At 41.7% G+C, this 21,302-nt stretch overlaps 1 protein-coding gene across 1 annotated transcript; it reads left to right on the top strand.

The window, feature by feature from the left end:
- Window positions 1-1,726: 1,726 nt before the first annotated feature.
- dbndd1 (dysbindin domain containing 1) lies at window positions 1,727-21,260 on the top strand. Its single transcript, XM_068314344.1, has 4 exons — window positions 1,727-2,132; window positions 8,027-8,176; window positions 13,097-13,234; window positions 19,977-21,260. The coding sequence occupies exons 1-4, from the start codon at window positions 2,102-2,104 to the stop codon at window positions 20,129-20,131; spliced, it is 474 nt and encodes a 157-aa protein (XP_068170445.1). The 5' UTR covers window positions 1,727-2,101; the 3' UTR covers window positions 20,132-21,260.
- Window positions 21,261-21,302: the final 42 nt, after the last annotated feature.

Here is a 21,302-nt window from a genome sequence, read left to right as displayed (position 1 = left end):
ACAGGAGACAGAGCTGGAGGTAGCAGAGATGAAGATGCTGAGGTTCTCTCTGGGAGTGACCAGGAAGGATAGGATCAGGAATGAGTACATCAGAGGGACAGCACATGTTAGAGGCTTTGGAGATAAAGTCAGAGAGGCCAGACTGAGATGGTTTGGACATGTCCAGAGGAGAGATAGTGAATATATTGGTAGAAGGATGCTGAGTTTTGAACTGCCAGGCAGGAGGCCTAGAGGAAGACCAAAGAGGAGGTTTATGGATGTAATGAAAGAGGACATGAAGGTAGTTTGTGTGAGAGAAGAGGATTCAAAGGACAGGGTTAGATGGAGGCAATTGATTTGCTGTGGCGACCCCTGAAGGGAAAAGCCGAAAGGAAAAGAAGAACATAAACAGCATTTCTGAATTTCAATGAAAATGTAATTCATTTTATTATTTAATTACAGAAGTCAAATTACATGACAGGTTAAAAGTTTACATGCTGATGGCTATGAGTAAAAAGACAAGTGGTCATTAATGATGAGTGTGAGTGAAACACGTTAATGTGTGTCCGCAATTTGGTAGTAACCTTATACTGTAGTTTTCGAGACTTATTTGTGAAACTCACAAATATCACAGTAATATTAGAGGAAAAACAGATTGACCCATAGTCAACAAAATTCTTCCTCTGTGGATATTTATAACAACATGTGGTCAAGACATTCTCCAATAAAGCAAAGTACCAGAAGAGTGGCCACATTTTTTCTCATTATACTCCAGTTAAAGAGAACATAAACAAGAGGGTGGTGGTCAGGCCCAGTTTTGCCTTAATGCAGGAGAAACCAACTGTTGTGTTCCCTAAATCACCTTCACAATATTTGTCCGTTTGTTGTTGAGCTTGGAGGTCTGCTAATATATGATCAACTAAAACATCTCTATAGCTGGTGACCATGACAACAGCAAAGTCAAAATGAAAATGTGTGTATGGTTCCATGATTTTAACATGGGTTTTCTTATAATCCAGATGAAAGAAAAAGGTTAATTTTAGGACGTTGTGATGTTTTATTTCGCTTTCTAAGTAAAACTAATTCCATTGACTAACACACTGCCAGGCCATGTCTGTGACGCGTGTCCGCCCTAGATCACTTAGTGAAACTGGTTTATCATCAGTTTATGACATGCAGTTGTCATGAGTCTAAGTTTCTCTTTGATTGATTGTGTACGCAGGCATCGGTCTGTCTGGATATTAGTATTGATTTGTTGGGGTGGGTGTTGGAGGTACAATAGTGGGTTTGCGACTCAAAGTCGTCACGTGACTTCCTGAAGGAGATACATTCCACCACCAGGGGGCGACCTTTACCACCAGATTCCCTTCAGTGGTAGGCGCACTATTTCCCCTGTGTGGGATTCCGATCTCCAGATAACTGATTGATAATAGTTATTTTTATCATTTGATAATGCTTTTCAGGATCACGTGATAGTCAGATATTGATTGCCGCACATATTTTTTTAATCATCTGATTGTAGCTTGATTTGCGTGGATTTGACACTTACTGCTCATAATCAGAAATAACTTCAAGCAAATCCACATCAAGGCATGTAGACGCAGGCAGAAACGCCTAAAACCCCATCAACACCTTTTTCTCTCAGCCCCCCCCCCCCCCCCCCTCCCACCAGTCTGGGCAGATCGCCAGTTGCCCCCTCTTCCAGCCTCTCTTCCCACTCCCTCTCTCTCCCTGTCTCTCTGTTCTGAACACACAGCCAATCCCTCACAATGCTGCGCGTAACGAAACAAGTGGCTCAGACATTCGCGGTGATGTCTCTGTTCCTAAGCTTCCCATCAGCTCCGTGGACTCTGTGTCTGTGAGGCGGTGCAGCAGCCCGCACGGCCCCGATGGCAGAGCAGGACGGGTGGACGGCGGGAGAGGAGACACCAGCACCAGCTGTTTAGAATATCTCTAGAGAGGGAGGACAAAACATCCAGAAAGCTGAAGGCTGAGGTGTCGCCGTGTCTCCCCACACAGACGCGCTCCTCTCGCCTCCCCCCCCCCCCCCCCCCCCATCTTCCCTCTGTGTTTGTCTGCGATGCTGGCGCGGTGAGCGGCGGACACCCCCGGCTGAGCTTGCATGGAGTCACAGGGAGGGGCAGGGAGCCCAGGTAAGATCAGCGTTCCCTTCTTTCTTTCTTTCGTTGCTGCCCAAAGCCGATGGCACGACACGAGCACGGTTGTTTTTTTTTTTGGGGGGGGGGGGGTTGTTTTTGAGTATCATGCGCCAGAGTCTGTTAACAAGATAACACATGTTCACTGCATTTTCTTATTGTCCGGTCAAGAATCAGACCATGTTACCTCTGGATTAATTCTACAGTCTACATTCAAACTTCATGTCTAGTCTGTCGTCCAGCCCCGGGGGTCTGTTCAGACACACAGTGTGGGTCAGCCTCAGTGAGAAAGTCAGGCTGATGAACATACAAATTGCAGCACAACAGTGGACACGTATTGCCTTTGTGCAAAGGCCATCCAGTGAAGCCTGCCCTGTGATGTGATTGCTCTGCACAATGCTGTCTACTCTTGTGTTTCTAAGCACTCAATGTTATCACGCTGTGATAGCGTGCCAGGATAAAACAGTTCATGCCTTTCATGTTGCACAAAGTGAGGATGAGCAGCAGGAGGGCATGTTATTCAAAAATATATTTCACGAACTGAATCCAAAACCAGTTTACAGTCATTCAGTGAAATGCGTCTTTTGGTTTAAAACAGTGTTTTGTAGTCAATTTAAGCAAATTCTCAAGGCATTAATAATAACAGTTCTTTTTTATTTCCACCCATATTGCTTTTTTCATTTACTCTCCTTGGTCGAAGAAGGAGAGGAGGAAAGTGTGTTTGTAGGAAGAGAGAAGAGGAACGCCACAAATATAGGACTGAGAATGGTGGTGGAATGAGGAGGTACAGGAGTGTATACAGAGAAAGATGTTAGCTAAGAAGAAGTGGGACACTGAGAGGACTGAGGAGAGTAGACAGGAGTACAGGGAGATGCAGCGTAAGGTGAAGGTAGAGGTAGCAAAGGCCAAACAAGGGGCTTATGAGGACCTGTATGCTAGGTTGGACAGTAAGGAGGGAGAGACTGATCTATACAGGTTGGCAAGACAGAGAGACAGAGATGGGAAGGACATGCAGCAGGTTAGAGTGACTAAGGATAGGGACAGAAGTCTATTGACAGGTGCTACTAGTGTGATGGGAAGATGTAAAGAGTACTTTGAAGAGTTGAGGAGAGGTGGCAGTAGAGTTCCTGACTGGGTTGTTCAACAGGATCTTAGATACTGAGAAGATGCCTGAGTAATGGAGGGGAAGTGTGCCGGTGCCCATTTTTAAGAACAAGGGAGATTTGGCAACTACAGAATTGTGGCAACTACAGAGGAATGAAGCTGATGAGCCATACAATGAAGTTATGGGAAAGAGTAGTGGAAGCTAGACTAAGGGCAGAAGTGATCATCAGTATGGTTTCATGCCAAAAAAGACTACCACAGATGCAGTATTTGCTTTGAGGAGGTTGATAGAGAAGTACAGAGAAGGCCAGAGGGAGCTACATTGTGTTTTTGTAGATCTGGAGAAATCTTATGACAGGGTACCCAGAGAGGAACTGTGGTATTGTATGAGGAAGTCTGGAGTGGCAGGGAAGTATGTGAGAGTGGTGCAGGACATGTATGAGGACTGTAAGACAGTGGTGAGGTGTACTGTAGGTGTGACAGAGGAGTTCAAGGTGGAGGTGGGACTGCATCAGGGATCAGCTCTGAGCCCCTTCTTGTTCGCTGTGGTGATGGACAGGCTGACAGACGAGGTTAGACAGGAATCTCCATGGACTATGATGTTTTCAGATGACATTATGATCTGTTGTGAGAGCAGGGAACAGGTGGAGGAGAAGCTAGAGAGGTGGAGGAAAAGTCCTGGAAAAGAGAGGAATGAAGGTTAGCGGCAGTAAGACAGAGTACATGTGTGTGAATGAGAGGGACCCAAGTGGAAGAGTGAGGCTACAGGGAGAAGAGATCAAGAAGGTGGAGGATTTTAAGTACTTAGGGTCAACAGTCCAGAGCAATGGAGAGTGTGGAAAAGAGGTGAAGAAGCGTGTACAGGCAGGATGGAACGGGTGGAGGAAAGTGTCAGGTGTGATGTGTGATAGAAGAGTTTCAGCTAAAATGAAAGGAAAGGTGTACAAAACTGTGGTGAGACCAGTGATGTTGTTTGGTCTAGAGACAGTGTCACTGAGGAAAAGACAGGAGACAGAGCCGGAGGTAGCAGAGATGAAGATGCTGAGGTTCTCTCTGGGAGTGACCAGGAAGGATAGGATCAGGAATTAGTGCATCAGAGGGACAGTCAGAGATGCCAGACTGAGATGGTTTGGACATGTCCAGAGGAGAGATAGTGAATATATTGGTAGAAGGATGCTGAGTTTTGAACTGCCAGGCAGGAGGCCTAGAGGAAGACCAGAGAGGAGGTTTATGGATGTAGTGAAAGAGGACATGAAGATAGTTGGTGTGAGAGAAGAGGATGCAGAAGACAGGGTTAGATGGAGGTAACTGATTCGCTGTGGTGACCCCTGAAGGGAAAAGCTGAAAGGAAAAGAAGAAGAAGAATCCTGCAGCTGAACATGAGTAGTTCATGTTGAAGAAATACCTGACATGTGCAGGTAATTCTTAAACATTCCCTGCAAAACACGTTTGCAGGAAAATGAACTGGTCATCTGTTGAAATAAATACTGTGGAGGATGCCGAAATACCCAAACTCATATTTTTATAACCTGCAAAGCTGAAAAGCCTTCAGCGAGCAACAATACTTAATGAAAAGACCGCTTGGATGTTTCGATTCCCTTGCTTGTGATTTATTGAACTGACAGTACATTTGATTCAACTCTCCTTTCTACACTCTGCTCCTAATTTTTGCTTGTTTCTTTCTCCCCATTCTTGTCTACCTGTCTCCCTTCAGCTGATTCACAATCAGTCATGGTTGACAAATCGAAACAGGTCAACCGCTGCCTGAAAATAAACCCTTATTCTGTTAGGGGGTTGTTTTTGACTGCCTGTTTCCTCCCAGCCAGATCAGCAGGGGCAGCTTAGATCAAGTCATCTGTGTCAGCAAGTCTTCTCTTGCATGTGGATGATACAGAGACTCCTTAAAAAGCTTCTCTCTCATAGATTTAACCTCTGCAAACGTCCATATATGGATACTGATGAGCTTACATGAGCACACAAAACATGAGAATGCTGCATAATCAGCACAACAGGAAACAGATTACGTTCACAAGTGATACTTAGAGGTTCAGTTTGATTGAATACACCATTGTCGCCAACTGTGTGTGTGTGTGTGTGTGTGTGTGTGTGCCTCAGAATCACAGCTTTCCTTGCCGATACAGAGCAGACATGATAAATTTTTGCTTGAATGATGAGAATCCTTGAGGGATAAATCTGTTTTGGACAAGTTTCGTCCAGGAGGTTTCTTCAGTTTAAATGGCAGGGGGAAACTTTTCCAGGGTCGTTAATGCAATCATAACTTTTGACGTAACACCCAACAGTTATTAACATCATTATGGATTATTATATGCATGAAAGAAACAACAGTTTGCTTAATCATACATCATGTGAATTATTTATGTTGTTTGCAGTTCAGCTGTTACTTCGCTCAAAATATGAACAGTGGTGAAACATGGGGGGAAGTTATAGGCCTGCAATTTATGTGGATAAGACTTTGTGGTGTAGACTCCCCACCTCTGTTTGGAGGTAAACACCCATTAAACAGTTAACGGAGCAAGATTTTTGCAGGGCTGAAGGAAATGAATAATTTAAAACAAAGCTGCTGACAAATATTGAACAAGCATTTCATTATAACAGCAGAGGGAACAGCTTTGGCTTCTGAGGCTCCTGAGGAAAATGGTCAATAGCAGAGCTGTGACCACTGGGCTTCTCGGGGTAAAATCACAATCCATCATTTTCTCACGGTGACACCGTTTTCATTACAAATGAGAAATTCCTGCGCTCTGTGAACAGACAGCATCATGCAGCCATCTGGTGAGACCCGTCAGCAGGCGGCTGCACTCCCCCGCTGTGTCCCACCAACAGTGATCCACACCGACTGACGTCATTCCGGCTAAATATTGCTGTTTACACACGGATGACGATCTTTTCTGCTATGATATTACCTTTTACTTTGTTAATTTGTAAGCTTCATCCATGTTTATGGCAACAGAATAACTTTACTCGGTGTACTGTAGATTATTCCTTCCCCAGGACATTCTGTTAGTTTATGCATGTTAGACCTTCCTTTGTCAAGTGCAATGGTGTAATCCTAACTTGACCTCACTCAGCTACTCAACATGCTCCACCAAGCTTTCAGACGTGTCAAACAGGTGAACAGAGTGTGCGTACTTCTCCATTTGATGGGATTCTATTTTAAGTGTTCTCTATTTTAAGACTTTGTGAGGAGCTTGTGTGAAGCTGTTTTTTTTTTTCTAATTTGAATCAATGCTCGAGAGGCTGTCTCGATACTTCTTTATAGAGGTAACAAAGATGCTCATAAGGAATTGTGCATGGAAACCTTTAACACACATATCCTTACACAAATTTCACAGAAAGTGATATTGGACTAACAATAAAATTGTAATCTGTAGGAAAAAAACCCAAACTAATCATAAAATCAACTATTTTATGATTAAGCTACTGAAAAGTCAGTTCCCAGCACTAGCAAAACTGCCAGTCTCTCGCTCTGTCAATTTTCTGCCTCTGTCTAGAAATGCATCTGTTGCGATTGGCTCTCAGCCAATCGCCACAAGTGTTTTTCACTTTAACGCTGCGTCTGATTGGCCCTTGACTGCAGCAGCTACAACCAGTCTGTCTTCTGTGTGCTGAAATTTAATACTTCATATTTGACAGAGATGAGTCATTTTGTGCTCTACCATTATTTATTTGTGTGAAAATCATTTAGACAGGGAGGAGTGGCAGCATTTATGCCTCTTATAATTTATTGTCTTGGTATTAATAAGACTTTTATTGTTTTTAAATATAATAAAGATTTATGCCCATAAAGATTTATAGCTTATATATCTGCAGTAAACCCTAACACTGGTTAAACAAGAGGGGTAACATTTACATCTTTCAGTATTCGGGATCTCTGAGGTGATTGCTTCCCTTCATTGCATCCTTTTATAAATTTAACTACATTTTAATGATGCTTTAATTTGTTAGAAGTAGATCTGAGATCTTGAGGTTACATAGATTAATTTTTTACAGCCCCCTCACTCTGTTTCCTGGGCCCTATTATGGAAAAAATGTTTTTTCCAGGTCTTTACATATAACATATATAGTGGTCCTTCCTAACCCTACCAACTCCTAGAATCTGGCGTGTTCATCACTGAGGTTTGTGTTCAGGCTCACGTAGCAGTGTGTGGTAATGTCCTGGCTGAGAGAGAGACACTGAAAGTTCATCAGTTGTTGAAGTCAGCTAGCATTTGGCTAAGTAGTTCTGCTTTGGTCTGTGTATGTGTAGCCTTGCTGTGCGAACACACACCCACCACGTTACCATCATCCGTGAAATTTGTAAATAAAGACAGCTTTTATCATCTGTCATTACTCATTCGTTGTCTCCTCCACTTATTTCTTTCCCATTTGCAAACACTGTGTGTTTTTTCTCCACAAATCCTCCACGATGTTAACCAATCGGTCTCAGTTCGATCAGCTGATCTCGTGTTTACCCAATGTGGCCATGGAGTTACGTTCGGCTGACTTAGAAAGTAGCTCCATAATTACTGTATAAAAATAGTTGTTATATAATGAGTTATATAATGAAAATAAAGAATGAAAAACAATAGAAAAAGAGAAATATTTAGTAACAAAGTTATTGAAATGTAGGTTTTGACAGGGAGCTCATTTCATCAATTTTCAATAGAAGACCACAGATCAGGATCAGTTTGGGGCAATACATTTCAAATACAGTGTATTTGCAAATCTGGCAGCGGTGCGAAATTAATTAAAGAGTATAATAATGGACCTTTAATGTGTGTTGACAGAGCCCAATAAAGACATCACGAAGCTGCTGAAGCCCTCCAGTTCAGGCGATCTAGCCAAGGGGTTGTTCCAGCACCCTTCAGGGGGAGAAGAGGAGGACAACGGTCTGTCGGGACACACTGCCAGCCTGTTGCACATCTCTGAAAGGAGGCGTGAGTACCTGAGAGAAGAGAGGGCAAAGCTGTGCATGTGAAAGAGTGCTGAATATTCATGAGTGATAAAGAGGTGTTAAGGGTTAATTATCGGAGGAAAATGCCTCGAGGAAGACACCTGATCCATAACAGAAAGAAAGACTCAGACTATTAAACATGGAGCGGAGTTCTTCTGTTATAGACTTCTAATCCTTACAATGAATATATCAACATATCAAAAAAAATAAAAAAACAACGTTATAAACCTCATAGACCTGTAGAGTACTAATATATTTTACCCATATGATTTGGGAGCATGCACATCCCCTCTGAGTCCAAGTTGATCCTCTCTGATCTCCAAAACCACTGAATTATCACTTCCTATTTTAGGTATTCTGAGGTCACCCGTTCCCAAAGACCAATGCAGCTTAGCCTTGGATGAAAGGACTCATTGTGCATCAGTTCCATGCAGAAGCATCCCTCTATGTGCCCCGCTCCAAGCTGGCACAGAAACAAATAGGGCTGCCGGGGTTACATGGGCAACAAGGCAACGTTTATCTAGCCCTAACTTTTTTTTTTTTCAGAGACGTGGCTCATCCAGCAGCTAATAGCTGTGACTCTGTGATGTAATGACCTCTGACTAGCAGTGCCACCTGCCAGGTAATAGTGTCTGCTTCTGCAGAAAATGGAGAGACAGGAAAAAAAAAATCACATTTGGTTCAGGTTGGTCTCGTCAGGTTGGTCTCGTCAGGTTGGTCTCGTCAGGTTGGTCTCGTCAGGTTGGTCTCGTCTAGTCAAATTATCCCCTGCTCCTTTCATGGTACATTAATTCTCAGCTCTATCATTGATCCGATTATAAATGCACCACCTGCTCTTTGACTTTTATGGACCTATATCATCAAGGTGTTATCCACCAAGCCACACTACAGCCTCACCTTGAAAGGAACTGAAAATAAAACGGTTTTCCACATAACCACCATCTGCAGCTGCAGCTTTAGGTGTTAGAAAACATTATTTACCAGGTAGTTATTAGCATCATGAAGAACTAAAACTGTTCCTGTGTTTTTTTGTACTTCGACATAATATATCATTCAGAAATATCATCTCTAAAAGTTTTTATTAGTCATCAGATCCCACCCTCAACTCCCTCCTTTCTCCTTTTTCTCTGTTCGGTTTCTTTAACTCGTCGTTTCTATATGCAGAGAAGAAAAATTAAAAAAAAAAAAAGGGGGGGGGTGGGAAATGAAAGCAAAACCTTTTTAGAATGTGGAATTGAGCGTAGCAAACAATTTTCCTTCTTACTTTGATATCCTGAATGAACCTGAATTGAGAGAACCTTTATTTTATGTCTGTACTACAAAGGTGTGAGTATAAAGTGTCAGGTAGGGAAAAATACAGTAAGAAATGGTTCAGCATTCACATATGTGGTTTACTGCAAGTCAGGATGCTGAATAGTTGCTAAAAAAGTAATGTTTTATATTATTCATTCCTTCTTTTTGATTAAGAGAGGGTCTTCTGTTTTCCGTACGTCTCATGAGAGCTCCCATGATAGGCTTTTTGCGCTAAAGGCACTTGTCTCGTTGTCTGCGTGTAGAAAATGTACAGTACTTATCAATTATTAAAGGGTAAAGTGTGTGGGACTGGAAAAAAAGGGGATGGGGAAGATGTGATTAAAAAACAAGCACAGCGGAATAGGAATAATCTTGTACACTTTTACATCAAATCTCTCTTGTTCTTATGCATGTACTCCTCTCATTCCTTCCCTGCTTCGTGTTCTACATCTCCCTCCTTATCCCATGTCAGCTGTCCCTTTTCTCCCATCACCCTGCCTTTCTCTCGTCTTCATCTCCTCCTCCACAGTTTCCATCCTTACTTCTGACTGGCTCCAGTTTCTGCACTTACTGAGAAAAAATGGGGGTCATAAAGATGAATAGCTCTGAGCAGGCACCTTCCACCCTGGGGGGAAATTAAAATGAGTTCAGGGAGAACAGTCAAGAAGCAAACTGGAGTGATAGAAAATAAAACAATAAAAAAAGCGGAAGACAAGTTCGGTTGAATCTTGTCAAAGAGTAACTGAATATAAAAAAATCATAGACACATAAATACAAGATATGAAGTAGTTGTGTTAATTGCTGTTTTTCCATCGCTGCTGTTTTTGTATTTTATAAGTTACATGCTGTATTTAATGCTACAATAATGGCAAATGATAATCCTGACCCTTTAATAAAAATCCGTTCATAGTTGATTACATCTAAAAATAAGGTCAAGACTCAGGCAGCTCTTCCATGATCCACTATGGAAGATGCACAATTGTCACTGATAACATATCAACCTTAAACCTTCAGGATGTTCAATAAAAAACATCAATCAAGTTTTAACTTATGAGATTAGAAATAACCAGGAGGGAAATACTAAAACTGAAAGGCTGAATGTGACTATAATAGAGAAATAGATGGAGAACTTAGCCCCTTGAATCTTAATAGGAATCAATGATAGCAAGAATGTACACTTTTTAAAAAGCCCCTCCAGGGTTTTTTTGGTTACAATTTGCTGCTTGAGGAAAATGGATCAAGATTTCTGATGGAGGAGAACCGGATTATCTGATTTGATATTAATGTGTCCTGAGTTGTTTAGCAGGGTGGAGGATTGTGTTCATGTGGATTTAATGGACGATACTGGGAAGCTGCTGGTAAAATATCTGTCTATATGCAGCTGAGATGTCATGTGGCACAACCCACTATGTGGTGCTTTATTTCACAGCGTTAGAATTCTAACAGTATAAGAAAACATTTCACTTCTGATTTTTAATTAATGGCATTTTTGCACAAAATAAAGTAAACTGTGAACTTTGTTGTCTAAAGGTAACTGAAAAGGGGCGGCAGTGGCTCAGTGGTAGAGCGGGCGGTAGAGCGGGTCGTCCAATGTTCCTAAGATTGGCGGTTTGATTCCCGCTCCTGCCCTAAAAAAACACCCAGAGTGTGAGCTGACAGTGGGAAGCATCAGCTCACCTCTGGAGTACTGCCGAGGTACCCTTGAGCAAGGTGCTGTCCCCTTTACAAGTTGCTGTTTGGGGAGCTGCCCGCCACTCTACCCCCCCCCCTGCATGCCTACAGTTCTCCTTGTGTGTGTGTGTGTGTGTGTGTGTGTGTGTGTGTGTGTGTGTGTGTGTGTGTGTGTGTGTGTGTGTGCTACAAGGGCCTGTATAAACTAACATATATGCATGCGTTTAAAGTATTTACTAACTGGAATGTGCTCTTAATTTCCCTTCGAGGATCAGATTAGTATATAAAAATTTAATTTCACCAGCTGTATTTACTCTCATTTGTTGAAAACTCTCCCACTGCTCTGCTTCCTTCAGACAACCTGCTCCCCTTTAATTCCACTGTACTAAAATTACGCATTCTCAGCTGCAACAAGAACCATTACCATTAACAGCAGTTGCTTTAGCGACAATAAAAGCAATCTATCCACCAGAATGTTCTGTAAAGTTCTGTAATTTAATGAGTAATAAAGTAATTTAAAGATGTAGGAGCTGCAGGAGGGGAGCCAGGACCTGCTTTTGTTCCTTATAAATTCAGATCTAAAGGCTCAAAACACATGGTGTGTTCACACCAGGGATCGCTGACCAGAATGGAGAGCTTAGAGGCAAATCCGCTGTGCTTCATTTTAAAAGAGAATTTCTTTGTTGAAATTGATTTTACAAAAGTAGTGTGAGAGTCTGCTATTGTGGTATTGGAACTGTGGTATTGTATGAGGAAGTCTGGAGTGGCAGAGAAGTATGTTAGAGCGGTGCAGGACATGTATGAGGACTGTAAGACAGTGGTGAGGTGTGCTGTAGGTGTGACAGAGGAGTTCAAGGTGGAGGTGGGACTGCATCAGGGATCAGCTCTGAGCCCCTTCTTGTTCACTATGGTGATGGACAGGCTGACAGACGAGGTTAGACAGGAATCTCCATGGACTATGATGTTTGCAGATGACATTGTGATCTGCAGTGAGAGCAGGGAACAGGTGGAGGAGAAGCTAGAGAGGTGGAGGTTTGTCCTGGAAAGGAGAGGAATGAAGGTTAGCCGCAGTCAGACAGAGTACATGTGTGTGAATGAGAGGGACCCAAGTGGAAGAGTGAGGTTACAGGGAGAAGATATCAAGAAGGTGGAGGATTTTAAGTACTCAGGGTCAACAGTCCAGAGCAATGGAGAGTGTGGAAAAGAGGTGAAGAAGCGTGTACAGGCAGGATGGAACGGGTGGAGGAGAGTGTCAGGTGTGATGTGTGATAGAAGAGTTTCAGCTAAAATGAAAGGAAAGGTGTACAAAACTGTGGTGAGACCAGAGATGTTGTTTGGTCTAGAGACAGTGTCACTGAAGAAAAGACAGGAGACAGAGCTGGAGGTAGCAGAGATGAAGATGCTGAGGTTCTCTTGGGAGTGACCAGGAAGGATAGGATCAGGAATGAGTACATCAGAGGGACAGCACATGTTAGAGGTTTTGGAGATAAAGTCAGAGAGGCCAGACTGAGATGGTTTGGACATGTCCAGAGGAGAGATAGTGAATATATTGGTAGAACGATGAGTTTTGAACTGCCAGGCAGGAGGCCTAGAGGAAGACCAAAGAGGAGGTTTATGAATGTAATGAGGGAAGACATGAAGGTATTTGGTGTGAGAGAAGAGGATGCAGAAGACAGGGTTAGATGGAGGCAAATGATTCGCTGTGGCGACCCCTGAAGGGAAAAGCCGAAAGGAGAAGAAAAAATGTGAGTCTGTTATTAATCTGATTATGAGAACAATTGAGCGTTGCTGCACAGGCCGGGCTGAGGATCTCTGTGTTCAGAATATATGCTGTTCTACCACAACATAAAGAGACAATACTCTTCTTTTATTATCAGCAAAAGTTATTGCTTTAATTTTTCAACCTCTCGTGTTGTCTTCTCTTCTGTCCGCCTTGTAGAGCCATTGAGCAGCGTGTCTTCATTGGAGGTGCACTTTGACCTCCTGGATCTGACGGAGCTGACTGACATGTCAGACCAGGAGCTGGCTGAAGTTTTTGCCGACTCTGATGAGGAGAACCACAACGAGTCCCCAGCGGGTAAGGGTTGTGTAAAGAAATGTAATGCATATATTTTCACGATAAAAAATGTGGAGTAACAAAATATTCATTATCCAAAACCAATGGATTTACAAATTAATTTAATATAATTTAGTGATCCTCATTAAATCTGAATCCCTACCTTAAGTTCAAGCTTTTAGCCACGATATAAACCATACATCGGTTCTTTTTACGCCTTTACCCTGATCTTAAAGAAGCTCAATCAGATCTATGTGTTTCATATAAAATGTTATTTCTGATGGATGCATTTCCCAAATGAAATTTCCACCCTGACGGCTTTGCCTCAGAATATTCACATCATGTAGAGTTTCAAATCTTTGCAGCCCAGCGGGGTCCTTTTAAAATAACCTGCTGGAATGTAATAATTTGAAATGTAACACGCCTTCAGGGAAACAAAACATATTTCACAGTGCCATGGATAAATTGCCTTAAGTTGTACTTACAGTATTTTACGCACCATAAGGCGCACTGCTCTATAAGGCACACCCTCAAAAATGTGTTTGTTTTGTAATTTATTTCATATATAAGGCGCACCGGATTATAAGGCGCACATAATAAAAATAAAATTTATTTGATGAACTGCAGCGGCTGTAGTTGCGCAATCCGTCCACTAGATAGAGCCGCGCTGCTCAGGCAGTCATGATTGCATTCATGACTTCCTGACTACCTTTGAATGGCCCCTAATGTTATGTCAATAAGCCATTCTGAGCCTCATCAAGGAAACCTGATCACTTGATCACTTTGCCATCTTAGAAAGAAGTCAACACGCACATTAAAAAACCTGGCATTAAAAACTGGTTAAATTCATTACGAGTGCAGTCAGTGTGAACAGAGCGGATTATTTCCTGATCTGAAGTTCGAAGCAGATATTTAAGCTCCGACGTTCGTCTTCGTTTATTAATTAAATAGATAGATAGATAGATAGATATATACTTTAATGATCCCAAGGGAAATTCAGGTGACATCTGCTCGCAAGAGATACAATAAATACAATAAATACACACATGACAGAAAGTATAAGTAACATTATATACATGCTGTTACATAATTATAACAACAGGAAAAGGAATAGCCTAAAATAAAAGGAAGGAAGCATAGGCACATGGGAGAAGAAGAGAAGAAAGAGCTTTGGGAGTCGATATTGTTTCGATCGATCGTTAGTCCAGTCGGAGGTGCAGCTATTTGCTGCTGTGTGTCCTAAACAATTTTTAACTAGTTTTTAATGTCAGTTTGCTAATTTACTGGCAAATATGACGCTGTTTTACTCCTAGAACTGACTTTAACGTCGGTGTCTCACCGCCGTGAATCTCACGTCTCTGCAGACAGAATACACAAGCCTGAATGCGCCCCTCCGCCGCCCCCCCAGAGATATCAACTACATTTGTAAATCAATTGCAGCACAACCGTTGACACCTTTGTCTAGCAGTGACTCTGCTCTTGGAATGTCAGAAAAGGCTGGAAGTTCAGTCTTTCATTCACCTTTATGCCAGTTTCTCCGTGTGTTTCCACAGACTAATAGAATGGACCGTCACTACATTCCAGATTCCAGTACAATGGCATTTTTTAGACCAATTAAGTTTAAAGTGGGTTATTTCCGACGCCAGATAGTTAGGAAATACTGAGATCAGTCAGTCAGTCAAACTTTATTAATAGAATTGTTGAAAGTTCCTTATGTTTTGCTACGTAATCACCGGTGCTCCTACAGTCTGCTCTACCGTCAGAGCAGCTCAGTCAGAGCCGGGACTTCGGTGACGCCCCTTGACTACCGTTGTTAGGGGGCGTGGGCCCGAGTGCCTTGTGAGGGGGCTCCTCTGGTGGCGGAGTGCGGCATGACTGGCGGCTTTTTTTCAGCGATCGTGATTTTCACCAATATTAATATGAATATTAATCCATATCTAAAACGCACCGGATTATAAGGCGCACTACGGGTTTATGAGAAAATTTTAGGCTTTTAGGTGCGCCTTATAGTGCAGAAAATACGGTAATTATAAATTATTTTGTTTAGCTTCTGTAAAATGCATCACAGTGGTCACATACAAGCCAGAGGATTCAGCGGTACTCTATGCATATCAATGAGGAGAGACAGCCTGCTCTTCATGAGTATCACAGCAGCACAGGCTGGCTAAAGGTCAATACATCTCTAAAAGGTAACACAAAATCTTTGCCATGTTTTATTTATAAGGTGTGAGCCTCATCCCACCTTAGGACAGATGACTCTCTCCTCCATCTGTAAGATTCCCACCTCACGCTCAGAGGTGAGGACACGATGATAGATTCAGAAGGACTTCTGACGCAGCTCAAATGATGTCTCACAAATATTTGATTCAAGACAGTTACTGTCACACTGGTTTAAACAGTGAAAGTACAAGTATGTGCACTTGGTTGTGATTGTGGACTATTTGGGATTTATGGTTCTGTGTAAAGGCTTCAGGCTTAAAAGAACTGAAATCATCATATATAAATAAACTTGACAGACAACAATTATGACTGTCATTAAAAATGGGTGCAAACATTTCAAGTGCTTTGTTTGGTTCAAAACCATGTGGCATGCTGGCAGTGTCTTTAAATGGAACCACATGGTGCAGTTTGACTTCATATTCCTGCACAGATCTGTTGTTTGACTCATTTTGAATCCAATGAAACAGAAAAGAGGTTTTGCTATGTGTCCTTAGAAGTCCTCTTCATCTTCAAAAGATACGCAAGCAGTCTCCTTTCAAAACTTTCAGCTGTTAAAGGGAACTACCAGCATTTTTCAAATCCATGTTTGAGAAAACCTTACAAATATAATTGAGTGTTCTCTTTTATTGTGTCTTTTTCTCACTTTTGACCCCTGAAGAGATTCTCCCCTGGGTCACTTCAAAAATATTCCCAGCAGCCAAAAATTCAATCACCCGATTTCCACCCTGAGCTCACGTTACAGAATAATAAGAGGAGGGATACAAATTGAAGCACCTGCAGTGGCTGAAGGAAATGTCTCAAGTCTGGAAATGGTAAAATTGAATAGGTTTAATATTCCATAGAAGCATCAGAGTTCAGGATGAAGGAGGAAGAGTGTGAATTTGAATAATTAGAGGAAACGTTTACATTGCACATCTGGTAGAACTGAGTTATACTGTGGTTTATGAGCATTAAGCTCTATGGGAAACTGCTGACTGCTTATAGGAGACATGGAAGTCAGGAGAGGAGAGGAGAGGAGAGGGTGACTGAGTTCAAGCTAAATGGGGGTTCCTGAATTATTCATTTTTCCCTGCTGGAAACAAGCAGGTCTTGAAAGCCATTCATCAGAATCTTAGTGACTACACTAGGACATCCTTTATGGATGCATGTGTCGTGTTTGTTTAGTTCACTCTGTTGTCTTGATTGTCCATTTTCCCATCTCCGTGTTCCTCTCTTTCACTTTCAGCTAGCAAAACCCAAAGCCTGTTTCCTGCTCAGCTGAACCAACTGTACTCAGCTGATGTGCTCCACCTCATAGGTAGGATGCAGAGAGTGGAGAACATCCACTAATTAGCTTCTCTTTGTAGAACAAAAGGTCAACTTTGTTTCTTGCATCTGTTCTTCAGACGAGCTGGGTGAAGCTTTAATTTCCCCCACATATCTGAGAAACCACCACAGTGCAGCTTTGGCCTCCTCCTCTGTGCTTAAGGTTTTTAATTGAAGACATTGCGGATCACCACCCACTCTGTTTCTGTGGGACTTGGCTTTTTTTTTTTTTTATACAATAATATTTTCTTTTTCTTTTTTAGCATTGGTTTTTGTTTGAAGGAATTTGTTTTGTGGAAGTGAAGCGATGCAGAAAATCAGCAACAGATATTCATTGTCCATTCATAGGTTGTTTACTACACAGCAAATCATGTGGCGTGCTTGTTTCCTCTGGGGATTCTGTATGACTATTTCAGATGAATTTGTTTCCAAGAAACTCCTCTGGCCATCACCAGCCATTTATGAACTGCCCATTTGACTAAACCACAACTGGAAGATTTAAAAACGCACGTGGAGTATTCGCTATCTCAAAGAAAGAGATAAGAGCAAATTTTCCCCTTTGACAGAAGACTCAGAAGTCTCAGTTGTCATGTGATGGATGTATGATTGTTTTTGCAATTTATTCACACTGAATGCAGGCATTGTCGTGTTAACATTTGTTGATGCTCATTTAAAGATGTATGCATAAACGAATTTGTACAGAAACTTTGGGCCACATTTGGACTTCATTTAGTCTATTGTCAGCATTATGCTATTTCTTGCCTATATCGTGATTATCTTGCTGGAAACATTGACACTTCACTGCCATCTAGTGGATACTGTATATGTTTTCACACTCCCGTCATAGGAGCTTTTAGTGATGTTAGTGCTTGTGGTGCATCCAGGAGTGATGCTGCAAAGTTGTGACCTCATTAAAGACCTTCCAGAAGCTGTTTTAGGATGACAGGACCACCAATTCATATAGGCGTTCCACAAAAAAGGAACTAAAGGTCAGTGTATCTCACTACCTTTAGGTTCAATCCACATTTGTTATAATGTTATAAATGTTATAAATGTTATAAATTATTGTTTAATTATTTAAACACTTGCCCCAGTTTTCAAATGCCAATGGCCTGTGCTAGAAGCACTGGGCACGAGAAGCTGTGGGTTATCATGTAGAAAACACAAGATGGAGACAATAAGAGAACACCTGTGTTGGGTGGAGGTGACTGTTTGACCTCCTGGATGTGTAAATATTCTCCACTGTGTGTTTTCAGGTTTTAATATTAGATTCTTCATTAAATGTAAAAAAAAAAAAATCACACAAAAAAAGCAGTGAATAATCCACCACAGGGATGGAAAAATACCACACCTGTCTCATACACACACACACACACACACACCATGGGTACATTGCAGAGGAGGCCGTTGTCTTTGCTAAAACCCACTAAAGATGCTGTTAACCTTCTCAGAGATCTTTTCCGCCTCTTCCTTCCTGTCTGTCAGTCTGTAATGGGTGTAAGGATACGGGTGTGTCTTTAGGGAGATATATTAGCCAGGAATAACCTTCATGAAGGAGAACCAACACTGCACTAATGTAGACCCCCAAGAGTCATTTCCTCTGTTGCTCTTTGCTCCTCCTGGCTGGTTAGACATTGCCCTCATGTGTTTAAAAGTGGAACTGCAAATATTTCTGCATGACTAATTACATCCCGCCGAAGCGGTGATGAATTGTAATTGTCAGTGTTCGTGTGTTCGTCCGTCCGTCCACCAAATATCTTCACAACCGTTGCTGATGAAGATGAAACAAAAAGCACATTACTCAGGCGGCAAAGGGGATGGAAATGAGATGATGACCTTGATCTTGAGAAAACTAGGTCAAGGTCAAATGTCAACTTTTGTACATTTTTTTTGCACGTATGTCAGGAACTGGATAAGATAGAAAGATGAAACAAAAAGGTGTTATATTCAGGGAGACAAGGGGATGAAAATGAGATCACAACCTCGCCCTTGAAAAACTAGGTCAAGTTTAAATGTTCACTCTTAGATCTTCTTAGGTACGCCTCCCTGAAACATGGTGAGATATAATCACAAAACGAAAAAGCAACATTTTCAGAAAGCCAGAGGCACAAAATGTTTAGGTCAGGGGTTTCGCGGGGATGCTGCAGTCTCTGACTGCTGACCACATTGTGGCATCTTTCAGCAGAGATTATATATTTTGTTGTACTATTTAATGCTTTTGTATTACTTTTATAAGCATTATTTCAAAGATGAGTATTCCTCCTCGGGTTTATGATAGCCTTGGAAGAAAGCAAGCAGTAGCTGCACTTTAGTTTCTAAGAGCCGACCTAAGGAATGCCCTGAGCAGATGGAGATGCAGATGTATGTGTTAAATGAGGTCAGTAAACATTACCACAAGGTCAATGTGTTAAAACATGACAGCTGTACAGAGTGATTTCCTTTATTAATGAATATTTTTATATTAGAAGCATGTAATAGAATTAACATTTAATGTGTGTTTTACAACGAGAAATTAAAAGCTAAAGCATTGAAACATTACAATAAGTGTTTAAGTATAATACTGTACATCTCAATGTACTGGACATGCTGCTTGCAGCTATTTTACATTGTACAACAAAATGAAAAACATCAAATTAAAAATTCTAATTAAAGGAAAATTAATGTGTAAAAATAAATGAGCAAATTAGGGGAAAAGGGAGGGAGCGGTGGTGTTTATCAGGGGATAAGAATTTACACTTATTACGGTGCCTGTCCGAGTTTCCTCTTGGTGAATATTTTATCTTCTGTAGCTTCACAACGCCTGAGGTATCACTGAGCGCAGTGTACTGGAGGGAGCTCTCATAGAGAAGTCTTGGTAGTAGTAGTAAGGAGTTGAAAGCTAGAACATCCATTTGCCTGGGGGTGTCACATCTCTCTGGGAGCCCAGAAAAGCTAAGAAGAAATCTAGTGCAGTATCTAATTTGAAAGTAACAATGGATGGAAGGAAGAATGTATTTGACAGACCTGTAAAACTGCACAAATATCATCCTTGTGTGGATCTTTAAATATTTTCAGACCTATATTAAATTCTACAGATAAATTAGAGTCTATAACGTTCCCTGAGTTGGAGATCAGTTGTAATTTTAGAGTGTCAAGGAGAGAAATGAGCTGAAAATGAAAACGTTGTCTGGTCTCCTGTGTGGCCTCGATATTTCTTTAAAGATTCCTCTGGGTAACAAGTTGTGTGTTGGGTCTCCAGGTTCTCACCAGCCTGCGCTGCCCAGAGGAGGGTACATGCGCTCTCCCTCCTGGACGCGCTGCAGCAAAGCCGAGCCCCCCCGAGAGAGAAAGCACCACAGTGACTCGGACACCCCGGATCCCGTAACGAAGCTGGAGAGACCGAAGCAGCCGTGATGGCAGATCGCAGAGAGAAAACGGAGTGGCAGACAGACACATCTACAAAGTCAAACCAACATGGGTCCCCCCCTCCACATCCGCCACTGTGCATCCATACAGCATTTCATGGCATTGAACTCTGGACAATGTGCAAGACACATACTCTCCTTCTCCTTCTTTCTTTCGCTTTCCTCGCTTTTTCCCTCTTCCGCTCAAACATACAATCAGTGTGTTCGTCTCACAACGGTTCTGGGCTGTCAGGGGATTCTTAGGCTTCATTCCTGAGTGACAGACAGGGTAAAACTTTGACAGGCTGTAAAGGTGGTGATAGAGTAATTATCTATCAGGGTAGATAGAAAGAGAATAGCCTGGATGTAGGTATCAGTCTCTTAACTGTGTTCACAGCTTATGGTCCCGCTTTTCACGAGGTCAGGTACTGGGATTCACACTGAATTACCAGAACAGTGATTTTAAATACAGATTTATTGACATAAATCCAAAGTCTGAGGCTATTTTCTCATTGTCTTTCAGCTTGATAACGTAACAGGGTTTTTTTCCTCCTCTTAAGATGATGTGGGCACTGAAAGTGGAGGCAAGTGAGGCGGTGCTCTTTACATCCGTCACACCTTCATTTAAATGTGTGTTGCAAGTGGAGTTGCCCGATTATACAATATGCACTTCTCTCAATGAACTACATTCTCAGCGCCATCCAGGATTACTGGCCTTTGGTTCCGATGACATTTAAGATAAACAGACCAAGTAGCGAGCAAAGCGATCCACTCATGCATAATCAAATTCAATGTTGTTCAAAATTTGTTTAAAGAATTTTTACAAATATTTAAAAAAAATTATATAAAGATGAAAGTGAAGAGTGGGAAATACTTGAAGCAGTTATGAGTCAAAGGAGCGTTAAGTCTTATTCAAGTGGACTTCATTAAGCTTTGCATGAATGCCAAAAATGCATCAAAGTGCCAACATTTTTTAATTGATTTTTAAAAGACATTTACACAAATATTACAGCTTATTACTTGATTTCTTTATCTCATGTTTCACTTGTTTGTACCGGGAGTGCCAATAATACTGAACGCTGTGACACGATGAAAAAGTGATAATGGAATGAGAGAATAAAGATGTATTGAAAAAGTGATTATTTTGTGTTACTTATTCACCACTTACCAGATAGGCATTT

This window comes from Antennarius striatus, chromosome 1, assembly GCF_040054535.1.
Source record: "Antennarius striatus isolate MH-2024 chromosome 1, ASM4005453v1, whole genome shotgun sequence".
In the NCBI taxonomy this organism is placed as follows: Eukaryota; Metazoa; Chordata; class Actinopteri; order Lophiiformes; family Antennariidae; genus Antennarius; species Antennarius striatus.
Note: the sequence above shows the minus strand (reverse complement) of the source record. Positions and strands in the feature narration are given on the sequence as shown.

Coding starts and splice junctions, on each gene's coding strand:
- dbndd1 (XM_068314344.1), top strand. CDS start 2,102: ATGGAGTCACAGGGAGGGGCAGGGAGCCCAG. Junction 8,177..13,096: donor GCACATCTCTGAAAGGAGGC/GTGAGTACCTGA, acceptor TCCGCCTTGTAG/AGCCATTGAGCAGCGTGTCT. Junction 13,235..19,976: donor CCACAACGAGTCCCCAGCGG/GTAAGGGTTGTG, acceptor TTGGGTCTCCAG/GTTCTCACCAGCCTGCGCTG.